Raw genomic sequence first — 14792 nt, 5'->3', positions numbered from 1 at the left:
GTTTTCACCGTCCCCTACGAGCACTCCCTCCCTTCGAATTTCCAGATGCCTTGCTTCCTTCCCCCAGATGTTCTGGCAGAATCAAAGATCTCCCCAAAAAGACAAATCAATGGATTTCAAATGAAATCCTCACAGATGCCGGACAACAAGACCCCTAGCCTTCTTGGCCTCACTCCCGAATGACCACCTCGAACCATTCCCAGCCCTACCCCCACCCCCTCGCACCGAGTGAAGTAAGAACTCAGTGACTGTTGCTTCCTTGACAGCCAATGCAGTGGTGCCCTTGCACCTCTGGGAATTACGGACTGAGGCGGCCATTTGCGAGTGGGTGGCGGGGATGGTCCTCTTGTTCCTCTTCGGGCTCTTCGCCGTGGACTTTGGGCATATCGATGGGCATTTCTTCCACATCATGCGGGAGAAGACGGCCATGCAGAATTCGACCACCAGGCTCGAGCTGTAGCAGCGACAGCAGCGTCAGACCGGGATTCCCATGTTCAATCGGGATCACCCTCAGTGGTTAGTGAAGTGCCTCAGGATATTTCACCACGTTCCCTTGCAAGACATTTTACATCACTGACTTGGAGTCACCTTTCGGCCTTGGAGGACATTTTACCACACTCCCTTGAAGGACATTTCACCATGCTCCCTTGAAACATGGTGATATTTACCATGGCAGCTTGGTGCAACTCAGGGCATTTCACCACGCTCCCTCGAAAGACATGTTTACCACGGTGCCTTAGCAATTCAGGATATTCTGCCATATCCCCTGAAACATTTTACCACTTCAAGGGTGCTACACAAATGCAGGTTACCAGAGTGAGAAAATTAATTCAATCAGGATTAGTTTATATAACTGAAGTGGATCTAAAAAGTAGGAAAAATAAGAGTCTTATCATTTCCATTCTTATTTTTATTTCAAGTCCAATTTGAGTTTATTGTTATTGTACACACATGTATGGATAGGTGCAACAGAAACTTAACTTGCACCAGGTAGACAGCATTGACAGCAAAACACATTTTTCTTAATTTTTACAAGAATGAACATATTTAGAATAGAATGAAGTCCATTCTAGTGCAAGGTGGTGAAAATGGTCAGAGTTTGGTTAGGGTTGCACAGGTTAGTTCAAGAACCGAGGGAAGTGGCCATTCCTGAAGCTGGTGGCCTGTACTCCCTGTGCAATGGTAGCTGTGAGAAGATGGTACAGCCTGGATGGGGGAGATCTTTGATAACAAACGGTGGCTTCTTGAGGCACCAGTTCATAGAGCTACACCGGTGGTGTGACTGATGTGTGCTGACTGACATTAACACTGTAGATCAACCAGCGAATGGTCTAGCATACATCAAAGGCTGAATGGCTTTCTCTGCCTTCTACTTTCCAGGAGGGAGTAGATCTACCCAACCAGCAGATTTGGAGTAACACCAATGGTCAGGGAAATGAAGAATTACTCTCTGCCTGTTGTAACCTCCTGTCCCTTTGTGTGACTGAATGTTCCTTAACAGGGCAATGTGTAACTGGTTGTAGGACAAGAGGGGAATTGTGGAAAGATGTTCTCTCTGGGGGTGAACACAAGGGATTCTGCAAATGCTGGAAAACCAGAGTAACACATAAAGAATGCTGGTGGAACTCAGCATCTCTTGAGAGGAAAAGAGAGCTGATGTTTTGAGCCGAGACCTTGATAATGATCCTGCATCAAGGTCTTGGCCTGAATTGTAGACTCCCCACAGCTGCTGCCTGACCTGCTGAGTTCCTCCAGCATTTTGTGTGTGTTTTCTCCAGAGGGGGCTGGGGTTTTGGAATTTAATGGCTCTGGGGTGGGAGAAACAGAGAGCTTGTCAAACCCTTTGTCAAATGTAAACAGTCGTGGCATGGGGAGACATTACCCTTTCTCCAGCCCCTTGTCAAACATAAACAGTCTTGGCATGGGGAGACATTACCCTTTCTTCAGCCCCTTGTCAAACATAAACAGTCTTGGCGTGGGGAGATATCACCCTGTCTCCTGCCCCTTATCAAACATAAACAGTCTTGGCGTGGGCTGTGGGGGTGTGGGGCTGTGGGGCTGTGGTTCTGGGGGGTTGTGGTCAGTGCTATGGGGCTGTGGGGCTGTGGTTCCGGGGGGCTGTGGGGGTGTGGAGCTGTGGTTCTGGGGGGCTGTGGTCAGTGCTATGGGGCTGTGGTTCCGGGGGGCTGTGGGGTTGTGGGCTGTGGTTCTGGGGGGCTGTGGTCAGTGCTATGGGGGTGTGGGGCTGTGGTTCTGGGGGGCTGTGGTCAGTGCTATGGGGTTGTGGGCTGTCATTCTAGGGCACTGTGGGGCTGTGACCAATGTTATGGGGTTGTGGGCTGTCATTCTAGGGCACTGTGGGGCTGTGACCAATGTTATGGGGTTGTGGGCTGTGGTTCTGGGGGGCTGTGGTCAGTGCTATGGGGGTGTGGGGCTGTGGTTCTGGGGGGCTGTGGTCAGTGCTATGGGGCTGTGGGCTGTGGTTCTGGGGGGCTGTGGGGCTGGGGTTCCGGGGGGCTGTGGGGGTGTGGGGCTGTGGTTCTGGGGGGCTGTGGTCAGTGCTATGGGGCTGTGGGCTGTGGTTCTGGGGGGCTGTGAGGCTGTGGTTCCGGGGGGCTGTGGGGGTGTGGGGCTGTGGTTCTGGGGGGCTGTGGTCAGTGCTATGGGGCTGTGGGGCTGTGACCAATGTTATGGGGTTGTGGGCTGTGGTTCTGGGGGGCTGTGGTCAGTGCTGTGGGGGTGTGGGGCTGTGGTTCTGGGGGGCTGTGGTCAGTGCTATGGGGTTGTGGGCTGTCGTTCTAGGACACTGTGGGGCTGTGCGGCTGTGGTTGTAACCAGTGCTATGGGGCTGTGGGCTGTGGTTCTGGGGGGCTGTGGTCAGTGCTATGGGGCTGTGGGCTGTGGTTCTGGGGGGCTGTGGGGCTGTGGTTCCGGGGGGCTGTGGGGATGTGGGGCTGTGGTTCTGGGGGGCTGTGGTCAGTGCTATGGGGTTGTGGGCTGTCATTCTAGGGCACTGTGGGGCTGTGCGGCTGTGGTTGTAACCAGTGCTATGGGGCTGTGGGGCTGTGACCAGGGCTGATTATGGATCTAGAGCAGAATTGGACATTTGGTGTGATGGCATTGTTTTGATTATCCCAGGTGTGATGGGCTTGCTCTCACATCAGTCATGAAGGCATTTACAGCCATCAAAGTACTTTTATAATGTAGGAAATGAGGAAGTGGCAACAATTTCTGTGAGACGTAGGAGAAGATTTTGGGCCATTTGGCCCATCGATCCTGCTTTGCCATTTCATCATGGCTGACCCATTTCTCTCTCAACATCCTCCTGCCTTCTCCCCACAACCTTTCATGCCTTGACTAATCAAGAACCTATCAACCTTCGCCTTAAATGCATCCATTGACTTGGCCGCCACAGCTGCCTGTAGAAACAAATTCCGTAGACACACCATCCTCTGGTGAGAAATTCCTCCTTATCTCTGTTTTAAATGGACACCCCTCTTTTCTGAGACTGTGTCTCTAGTCCTAGACTCTCCTACCATAGGAAATATCCTCTTCACATCAACTATCTAGGCCTTTCAATATCCAATAGACTTCAATGAGATTCCTCCTCAATCTTTGAAATTCCAATGAGTACGGGCCCAGAGCCTTCAATCGCTGCTCATACAGTAACCCCATCACTCTTGTGAACCTCCTCTGAACCCTCTCCAATGTCAGCAGATCCTTTCCTAAATAAGGGGCCCAGAACTGCTCACAGTACTCCAGGTGAGGGCTCGGCAGTGCCTTATGCAGCCTCAGCATTACGATCTTGCTTTTACATCCCAGAACTCCTGAAGCAAATGCTAACATTGCATTCACCTTCTTCACCACCAATTCAACCTGCGAATTAGCCTTTAGGAAATCCTACACAGGGATTCCCAAATCCCGTTGCACCTCAGATTTTTGAATTTTCTCTGCTGTTAGAAGATAGTCTAAGCTTTTACTCCACCTACCAAAGTGCATGTCCATACACTTCCTGACACTGTATTCCATCTGCCACCTCTTTGCCGATTTTCATAATCCTTCAGCAGACTCTCTATTTCCTCAACACTACCTGCCCCTCTGCCTATCTTTGTATCATCTGTGAACTTGGCCACAAAGCCTCAATTTCATCATCCAAAGCAGTCCCAACACTGACTTCCGTGGAACACAACTAGTCACTGGCAGCCAATCCAAAAAGGATCCCTTTTCCCACTCCTTGCCTCCTGCCAATCAGCCAATGGTTTACAACCTTGTACTTCCTCCCCTCCCTCACCTTCGTATTCATACTTCTACCCTTCCTTTCTAGTCCTGAAGAAGGGTCTCGGCCCAAAACATTGTCTGTTTACTCTTTTCCATAGCTGCTGTCTAGCTTGTTGATTTCACCCAGCATTTTGTGTGTGTTGCATTGGATTTCCAGCATCTGTAGATTTTCTTTATCAGTAATGGTATCAGTCCTTTAATACCCTGGGGTCTTATCTTGTTTAGCAGCCTCATGTCTGGCACCTAGTCAAAGGCCTTCTGAGAATCCTAGTTCACAACGTCCAGCATTTCTTCTTTGTCTATTCTGCTTGTTACTTTTTTCAAAGATTTCCAACAGTTTTGTCAGGTAAGATTTTTTCTTAAGGAAAGAATGCTGACTTTGGCCTATTTTGTTATGTGCCTCCAAGTACCATGAAACCGCATCCTTAACAATTAATTCCAACATCTTCCCAACCTCTGAGGTCAGGCTATCTGGCCTATGGCTTCCTTTATTCTGTCACCACCCTCCTTGAAGAGTAGAGTGACACTTGCTATTTTCCAGTCCTTTGGAACCATGCCGAAATCTATTGATGCCTCCACAGTCTCTTCAGCTATCTCTATCAGAACCCTGGGGTGTAGTCCATCTGAACCGAGTGACTTACCTACCTTCAGACCTTTCGGTTTCCCAAGCATCTTCTCCTTAGTAATGGCAACCACACTCACTTCTGTCCTTAACACTCTTAAACTTCCAACGTACTACTACTAGTGTCTTCCACAGTGAAGACTGATGCAAAATATTTATTTAGTTCACCTGTTACTCTCTCTCCAGCAACATTTTTCGGCAGTCCAATATTTACTCTTACTCTTGTCCCTCTTTTACTCTTTATATTGTATATCTGAAAAAACTTCTTGGTATCATTTTTGATATTACTGGTGAGTTTACCTTCAAATTTGCTTGGGCAACTGCCGGTCTCCCATACAACCCTGCCCAGGCCTGCCCCCTGGAGACCTTCCAAGGCACAACTCCATGGTCTCACGAGACTAACGGATGCCTATAAAAAAAACCCTTCAAATTTCATCTTTCTTCCCCTCGTGGTTTGTTTAGTTGCCTTCTGTTGATTTTTTAAAAAAATATTTAAATCCTCTAATTTCCCACTATTTTTTGCTCTATTAGATGTCCTCTCTTTTGCTTTTATGTTGACTTTGATTTCCCTTGTCACCCATGGTTGCACCATCCTGCCTTTAGAATTCTACTTCTTCTTTGGGATGTATCTATTCTGCACTTTCTGAATTTCTCCCAGAAACTCCAGCCATTGCTGCTCTGCCATCATCCTTGCTGGTATCCCCTTCCAATCAACTTTGGCCAGCTCCCCTCTCATGCTTCCGAAATTCCCTTTACTCCACTGATACAAATTCTCCTCTCAAATTTCAGGGTGAATTCTATCATACTGTAATCACTGTTTCCTAAGGGTTCCTTTACCTTAAGCACCCTAATCATATCTGGTTCATTACATAACACTCAAGCAGAATTGCTGATCCCCTAGTGCAGTTATTCCAAACCACCGGGCCACGGACCGGTAGTTGGGGACCTCTGCCCTCGTGGGTTCAACTCCAAGTTGCTCCAAAAAGCTATTCTGGAGGCTTTCCATGAATTCTCTCTCTTGAGAATTTCTTTTATACAGCATCTTCAATGAGGTCCCAATGTACGTGGACTTCAAGGGAGCATTTTCACCAGGAGATAAAAATGACAGCGAGGGAGTCGAGTGTAGATTACCAGAGATGGACCAAGATGGACGGGAGAAGTCAGGAACTCAAATTTTACCAGCCCAGTGGTGAGTGGATTTGTGTACTGCAACTAGCTTCTCACATGGAGTGTGATGTCCTTTCAGTGCTACAGAGATCCACCATTGAGGACTTGGTTAGGTCTCTTTTTGTCTGGAACCTCTCCCTTGACTTTACTGTCATGGATGACCCCAGCAGGAGGCGATCTCTCGGGATCTCGGGATGTCAGGAGCTCACAAACCTCTCCACCACGAGAAGGTGTCGATCATTAGAGAAGGAGGGGGAACGGGGAATTACTGACAGGGAGAGGACTCTACTGATCCAGGGATCTTTTTTTTCACACACACAGGCAGACGGTGAGAGCTGCCCAGGTTAGAAACTCTCCTCAAATCAATGCTGCACAAGCAAATAGATTCCATGAGTTGGGGGAGGCAGTGGACTCAGTGGGACAGGAGGAGAGTGTTGCTGGGACCGACTGCCTGTACCGGCTAACAGCTGGGTACAGGCTGTGCGTTTATCTATACAACAGTACAGCTATGGGACAAACCCTTCAGCCACCACATCAGTGCTGACTGTGATAAAGGGACAATCTTTATTTGTCAGTGAAATGTGCAGCTTACATCATTGACCAACCCTGTCCGAGGATGTGCAGTAAGTGTCACCATGTTTCTGGCATCAACACAGCATGCCCACAACTTACTAACCATGACATCTTTGGAACGTGGGAGGAAACTGGAGCACCTGGAGGAAACCTACGTGTTCATGGGGAGAACGGTGAGAATTGAACTGGACGCTGGTACTATAAAACGTTATGTTATCTGCTCTGACGTTATGCTCTACTGCCCGGTGCCACTCCTACTAATCGCGTCTCCCTGCCCCTCATCCATATCCCCCTCATGTTCACACGTCTGACTCTCAAACAATGATGTTGTACCTGCTTCTACACCTCTCCTGGTAGTGCGTTGAAGGGACCAACCACACTCTGAGTAAAAATAAAATCTTTCCTCATAAATCTCCTTCAAAGATTTCCCTCTTTCACGTTCAGGTAATGCCTTTTAGCACCAAGATTTTCTCTCTGGACTCTGACTTTATAGTTTTATAGACCTCGCTCAGGTCTCACCCCAGCCTCCAATGCTTCAGGGAAATCAACCAAAGTTTGACTAACCTCTCTTAGTTCATGCTCTCTAATCCAGGAAGCATCTTCAGCACCCTCTCCAAATCCTCCACACCTTTCCAGCAATGCAGACGTTCCCAGCCTGACCATTACCAAGGGGTCCACGGACCCTGGGTTGGGAACCCTGCTGTCATGCAGCAATGGGAACTGCCCTCAATACTCCAAGTGACCACGAGCCAAAGAAGCAGTATTAGGCCATTCAGCCCATTGAGTCAGCTGCACCATTCCCTTATGACTGATTTAATATCCCTCTCCACTCCGTTCTCCTGCCTTCTCCCTGACACCCTGATTAATTAAGAAACTCTCAACTTTTGCTTTAAATACACACAGTGATTGGCCTCCACAGTTGTCTGTGGCAAAATGTAGCCTAATTAAAAATTTAAGCGGACAGAATACATTTTGATTCCATCATCTCCTCCTCAACATCTAAAGACACCTTTGACCTATAATCGCAGGGTCAGCACAGCTTTTAGAAATAAGAGCAGGCAGCTGGAGAAGCAAAGTGGTGACACCGAGCGCCTGGCTGCAGATGGGGTGTAAATCTGTACGGAGGGACTGCTTCCTCCCACACCCCATAAAAACTCCAATAACTTGGCACTTCAGGACTTTGTCCAATTTTCCAGAATTTTGGACACTATTTTTTATAACTAACTTAACACCCTTAGACCATTAGACATAGGAGCAGAATTAGGCCATTCAGCCCATCTTTATTTGATATTGTTACACTGTAACACGATACATTTACCACTGCATTTAAGGAGAGAGGGTAATATACCAGCAGCTCAGACTCCTGCTCCAGACACATGCACCTACACCCTGGCCGCTGGTGTTCTGGACCACCATTTAGGAGTATAGGAGTAGAATTAGGCCATTTGGCCCATCAAGTCTACTCCGCCATTTCATCATGTCTGATCAATGGGGCTCCCTCTAAGTCCCAATCTCATGCCTCTTCCCTGTATCCATTCATGCCCTGACTAATCAAGAACCTGTCAACCTCTGCCTTAAATACACCCAAAGACTTGACCTCCACAGCCACCTGTGGCAATGATTCCACAGATTCACCACTCTCTAGCTCAAGAAATTCCTCCTTATCTCATTCTACATGGATGTCCCTCTACTTTGAAGCTGTGCCTTCTCCTCCTAGACTCTCCCACCACAGAAAACATCCTCTCCACATCCACTCTATCAAGGCCTTTCAACTTCTGATAGATTTCAATGCGATTCCCCCTCATTCTTGTGAATTCCAGTGAGTACAGGCCCAGAGTCATTGGTCATCATATGGTAACCCTTTCATTCCCGGAATCAGCTTGTGAACTTCCTTTCAACCCTCTCCAATGTCAGCACGTCCTTTCTTAGATCAGTGGCCCAAAACTGCTCACAATCCTCCAAGTGAGGCCTCACCAGACCCTTAAAAAGCCCCAACATTACAGCATTGCTTTTATATTCTATTCCTCTCGAAATGAATATTATTAACATTGTGTTTGCCTTCTTCACCACTGTCTCAACTTACAAGTTAACCTGTCAGGAATCCTGCACGAAGATTCCCAAGTCTCTTTGCATCTCGGAGTGTTGAAATTTATTTCCATTTAGAAAAAAAAAACATGCTTTTATTTTCTCTACCAAAGTGCATGGCCATACACTTTCTGACACTGTATTCCGTCTGCCACTTCTTTGCCCATCCTCCTAATCTGTCTAAATCTTTTTGAGGCCTCCCTGTTTCCTCAGAACTACCTGCCCCTCCACCTGTCTTCGTATTGTGTTCTTTGTCCATCAAATAGGAGATCCAAATGCCAAACTTGGGGAAGTTCTGAACAGATGCAAATTGTTGGCGTTCCATTCTCATTGCTAATGCAAGGAGAGCAGAGCTGGCGCGGAGTTTAGTCCAGAACCTCCTTATTCCATGAGGCACGGGAGATTGCAGATGCTGGAATCTGAAGTTATGAATGATTTGCCAGAGAAATTCAGCATCTGATTCAGATTGCAGAACCAGTATCAGGTTTAATGTCACCGGTGTATGTCAGGAAATTTGTTGTTTTGCAGCAACAGAGTATTGCAGTGCATAATAATAAAGTAAGAAATATACACTCTATAAAATTAAGTAAGTAGCGTAAAATGATAGCAAAGAAAAAAAATACAGTGGTGGTGTACATGGAGTCATCACCCATTCCAAATCTGATGGCAGAGGGGACGAAGCAATTCCTAAAACATTGAGTGTGTGTCTTCAGACTCCTGTATCTCCTCTGTGATGGTAGTAATGAGAAGAGGGCATGTCCTGGGTGAAGGATGCTGTCTTTTTGAGGTATTGCCTTTTGAAGATCCTTGATGCTAAAAGATGCTGATTCTAATATTCAGATTTATTTATCGCACGTACATTGAAACATTCAGTGAAATGTTTTGTTTGCGTTAACAACCAACACACCTAAAGGTGTGCTGGGGGCAGCCCGCAAAACACAAAACACTTTCCGCACATTCCAGAACCAACATGGCCTCCCCACGGTGCTCGGCAGAGGCACACAGAACACAACAAGCAACAAAACAACAACAGCAAAAGGAGCCCTGGTCGCACCCACCACCCACACACACAGGCTGTCTTCTTCGGCCTCCTGCTGACTTGCGGATTCGGAGATACTGGGCCCTAACTTCCCCGCGGACTCGCAGAGACCTGCAGGCTCATGGTCAGAACATTGGGCCTCACTGGTGGGAGGAAAGGAATTGGTCAATGTTTCAGGTTGAGACACTCGTCTCTGAGACTCTCCCACTCAGATGCCGCTCGATCCACTGAGTTCCTCTGGCAGGCCGACGCAAAGGCAAGCAGGCGGCAGTTGAGATGAATGTCGACTCTTCCAGGGTGACGTTCGTGCTGGTGTATCCCTGGAGAAGGAGCAGCACCATGGGGAATGTCCGGCACTGCGGTGTGCCACAGGGTCGCGATTGTGTTTCGGAGAATGTTGACACTGTTATAATTTGGAAGTGTAGATGGTCTAAATCACAAAGTACTGTAAAATTAACAATGTGATTCTCGAATAAATCACCTTAGGAAAGGAAAAGATAAGACAAGGATATTAAATAATGACTTTTGTGTAAGCCTCTAAATCCATTTCGTTGTGAAATATACAAATAGTGCACTGTCATTTATTGACGGAATTTAACTATCAGGGGGGTCAAGCACCTTTGTTCTGGGATTTCCCAGTGGCCATCTGGTTCAACTCTCCTCGCCACTCCCATTCTGACTGGTCGGTCTATGGTCTTCTCTACTGCCACCACGAGAGGACATTCAGGCAGGAGGAGTAACACAACATACTCCGTCTGGGTAGCCTCCAACCTGATGGCATGAACAATGATTTCTCTAATTTCTGGTGATTTCTACCCCCAATCCCTTCTCTCCTTATCCATTCACCATTCTGGCTTTCTTTTCTCCCCCTCCTTTCACCTGCCCATCACCTCCATCTAGTTCTCCTCCTCCTTCCCTTTCTCCCTTGGCCCACTGTCCTCTCCTTCTTCAGCAGCCCTTTACCTCCTCCTCCTATCACCTCCCAACTTTTTACTTCCCCCTTCCCCCGCCCACCCATCTTCCCCCTCACTTGGTGTCACCTATCACCTGGGGATGGCAACTTCGGTGGGGCATGAGCAGGGAGGAGCCTGGAGGAGGACCCTACCAGGACAACCAGGTTTGGTGATCTTGGATAAGAGGCAGAAATGAGCAACATGGGGTAAGGGAGCTTTGAGGCTGGTGGCTGTGGATGGGAATTCTCCAGATTTGATGAGGTTGGTAAGGGTGCGGGAGACAATGGCCTGTTGGTCCCGTGTGGGATCCTCTTCAAGGGGTAAGTAATAGGAGGTGGCTGAAAGTTGCCACCTGGCGTCAGCAAGTTAGAGGTCGATCTGCCACTCCTTTGTCTCTGGGTTTGATGGTAAGGCTGGAACTGCATTCGGAGGGGTAAGGTTCGAGGAGGAGAGAAGAGTGCTGAAGTCGAGCCAGTCAAAGTCTCGTCGGCAATTCGAGATGAAAAGATCCAGAGCAGGGTGACCAGGAAGAGCAGGTGAAGGGGTCATCAGTGCCGGGTGAGGAATCCTCGCCAAAGAAGCTGGCTCAGAGTTGGAGGCGATGAAAGATGAGCTTGACATTGTGACGAGCTTGGAGCTCACTGAGGTGCAGGTAGGCCCACTGTTCCTGCCTGTTCCTGCTTCACGGTACTCATGTCTGCATACCTCCCCTTGTCTCAGTCTCTCCCACCTACATCCTCATCAACAGTTCCCTGGCCCTGATCACCTCAATTTCACCATTGAAGTCTGGGCCCTGTACACACCATTACATCGTCAAGAAGGCCTTGAAAGTTAATCAAATCAAAGTACATTTATTATCAAAGACTGTATAAATTATGCACCTTGAGATCTGTCTGCTTACTGGCAGCTACAAAGCAAGAAACCTGAAGACCCCAATTAAAAAAGGAAAGGCTCTAACCACTGGGCAGAGAAATAGAGAAAAATAACACCCCATGCAAACGACAGCATTCAGAACCAGACTGAGTCCTTAGGTCCACTGCCTGGAGCTGTCAGAGTAGTCGGCCCAAGCCTTGATTTCATCATATTAGTGGGCAAAAACACTGCGAAACTCACAGAGATGGCAGCCACCGGCGAGAGGAGTGAACATCGCGGGACAGCGAGTGAAATCAGCCTGACTCCTGCCTCCACACTCAGCTTTCCAATCTCTCTGGGCCAGTGTTTAAGTTGTCCAAGCGCTGAGTGCCTCGCTGTGGGACCCAGGGCCCGGCAGGGCGACACATCCGGGCTGCTCGGCTCAGAGCTGCTCTCGGTCTCACCAAATCAGCCCTTGGAATGATGAGCCTCGCACCCAGGTTAGGAGATCCAGCGTCGACCCCTCTCCAAATCACTCGCTCCAACAGCGACACCGGTACCAACTCCGACTGCAACCCCTGTCTTGAACAGGTTGCGTTTGGGCTTTGCAATACAGCTCATCCTTTGAATCAGCTTAATCTCCATTTGCTTCTTCATTGACCACAATACTTCAGAAAGGGTGTAATGTTTTCAGTCATATTTCATGCCTTCTGATCTACCAGTAAACTGTCACACAACTTCAGTAGCGTCATCTTAAACTGAAACTCTCCACTTCAACTCTCCCCAGCCACCTATCCTCACTGCCCCACCCTCACCTGGCTTAACCTATCACCTACCAGCTTGCACTCCCTCCCCTCTAATTCTGGCTTCTTCCTCCCCTCTGACAGGGGCTCCGTGATGACCTAAGTGCAGAGGGGAGACACAGACACAGAATGAAAAGCTCACTGAGTTTTGATAGGTGTACAGAATGACTGCTAGACCATCTGGGCTGCTAACTAAAACTCTCAAGCTAACTGAAAACTAGCATGTCACTGCAGATCAAAAGCAGTGATCTAAAACTAAGTTAATACTGCTCCTTTAACAGCCTCTGTCTAAATCACTAATCTTCTATTCTGGAACGCGGACAAAGACAGCAAGGTGCATGGGTGTCGCTGTGCTTCAAGACTTGGTACGATTGAAACAAAAAGACGAGAGTTAAATACCATTACAGAATAACCCTAATTGTGTGTTCTCATACACGCTGTCTACTTTCAGCTACCACCTACGAGAGCTTCCCAGACTCTGCCGCTGTGAAAGAATATAAGATGCAGGAGCAGAATTAGGCCATTTGGCCCATCGACTTTGCTCCACCAAGGCTGATCCATTTTTCTTCGCACCCTGATCTCCTGCTTTCTCCCTAAATCCCTTCATGCCCTACCCAGTCACAAAGATGAAGGGTCTTGTGCCAAAATTTCTCTTTATACATGCTTCCTGACGTGCTGCGTTCCTCCAGCATTTTGTGTGCTACTCTGGATTTACAGCATCTCTTGTGTTAACTGTTGTGTTGGTCTACAATCAATCACAAGCCAAGTGATAGACGATGCTGCTAACGATTTAGAAAATAGTCTACACTTTATTCCTTCTACCAGAGTGCATCTCACCCCCTCCCCTTCCAATCACTCACCCAACATCACCCCCAGCCTCTCCTGTTCTCAGCACCCAGCAATCTCTGGGGAAACAAGAATTCAAAAGAAGAAAAATTCCTCCTGGCCTTCATCTTAAACTGGTGACCGTTGCTGCTGAACACAGCCCACTCCATTAAATTAAGCCTCTTCTGCCCACACACTTGGTCCACACACTCCATTCCCTGCACATCCAAGTTTCTGTCCTCTGCACTCTCTCTATAGTATCCACATCCCTCCTGGAGTGAGATGGCCAGAACTGAACACACCACTCCATTAAATTAAGCCTCTTCTGCCCACACACTTGGTCCACACACTCCATTCCCTGCACATCCAAGTTTCTGTCCTCTGCACTCTCTCTATAGTATCCACATCCCTCCTGTAGTGAGATGGCCAGAACTGAACACAGTACTCCATTAAATTAAGCCTCTTCTGCCCACACACTTGGTCCACACACTCCATTCCCTGCACATCCAAGTTTCTGTCCTCTGCACTCCCTCCTGTAGTGAGATGGCCAGAACTGAACACACCACTCCATTAAATTAAGCCTCTTCTGCCCACACACTTGGTCCACACACTCCATTCCCTGCACATCCAAGTTTCTGTCCTCTGCACTCTCTCTATAGTATCCACATCCCTCCTGTAGTGAGATGGCCAGAACTGAACACACCACTCCAAGTGGGGTCCAACTAAGGTCTTATAAAGTTTTAACATTACCTCATGGCTCTTGAACTCAACCTCACGGTTGATGAATGCCAACACAACATTTACCTTCTTAACAACACTGTCAACCTGTGCAGCAGCTCTGAGTGGACCACAAGATCTCTCTGATCTTACCACTTATAGAAACATAGAAAACCTACAGCACAACACAGGCCTTTCAGCCCACAAAGCTGTGCCAAACATGTCCTTACCTTAGAAATTACCTAGGTTTACCCATAGCCCTCTATTTTTCTGAGCTCCATGTACCTATTCAGGAGTCTCTTAGAAGACCCTATTGTATCCACCACCGTTGCCTGGAGCCCATTCCATGCACTCACCACTCTCTGCATAAAAAACTTACCCCTGACATCTCCTCTGTACCTGCTTCCAAGCACCTTAAAACTGTGCCCACTCGTGCTAGCATTTCAGCCCTGGGAAAAAGCCTCTGATTACTTTACTTTATTGTCACCAAACAATTGATACTAGAGCGTACAATCATCACAGCGATATTTGATTCTGCGCTTCGCGCTTCCTGAAGTACAAATCGAAGTAAATGTAATAAAAATTTAAATTATAAATCATAATTGGAAAATAGAAAAGGGAAAGTAAGATAGTGCAAGTCAGGTCCGGATATTTGGAAGGTACGGCCCAGATCCGGGTCGGGATCCGTTCAGCAGTCTTATCACAGTCGGAAAGAAGCTGTTCCCAAATCTGGCCATATGAATCTTCATGCTCCTGAACCTTCTCCCGGAGGGAAGAGGGACAAAAAGTGTGTTGGCTGGGTGGGTCGTGTCCTTGATTATCCTGGCAGCACTGCTCTGACAGCGTGAAGTGTAAGGTGAATCCAAGGATGGAAGATT

At 47.8% G+C, this 14792-nt stretch overlaps 1 protein-coding gene across 3 annotated transcripts in view; it reads left to right on the top strand.

The window, feature by feature from the left end:
• tmem150b (transmembrane protein 150B) overlaps positions 1-2027 on the top strand; it is a 52657-nt gene extending 50630 nt beyond the window's left edge. For all 3 annotated transcript variants that reach the window (XM_059954208.1, XM_059954207.1, XM_059954209.1), the window contains one exon: positions 276-2027. In XM_059954208.1, coding sequence (XP_059810191.1) covers positions 276-460 — 185 coding nt within the window. In that variant the 3' untranslated portion in view covers positions 461-2027. The remainder of the gene's footprint in view (positions 1-275) is intronic.
• The last annotated feature ends 12765 nt before the right edge of the window (positions 2028-14792 follow it).

This window comes from Hypanus sabinus, chromosome 29 (assembly GCF_030144855.1).
Source record: "Hypanus sabinus isolate sHypSab1 chromosome 29, sHypSab1.hap1, whole genome shotgun sequence".
In the NCBI taxonomy this organism is placed as follows: domain Eukaryota; kingdom Metazoa; phylum Chordata; class Chondrichthyes; order Myliobatiformes; family Dasyatidae; genus Hypanus; species Hypanus sabinus.
Note: the sequence above shows the minus strand (reverse complement) of the source record. Positions and strands in the feature narration are given on the sequence as shown.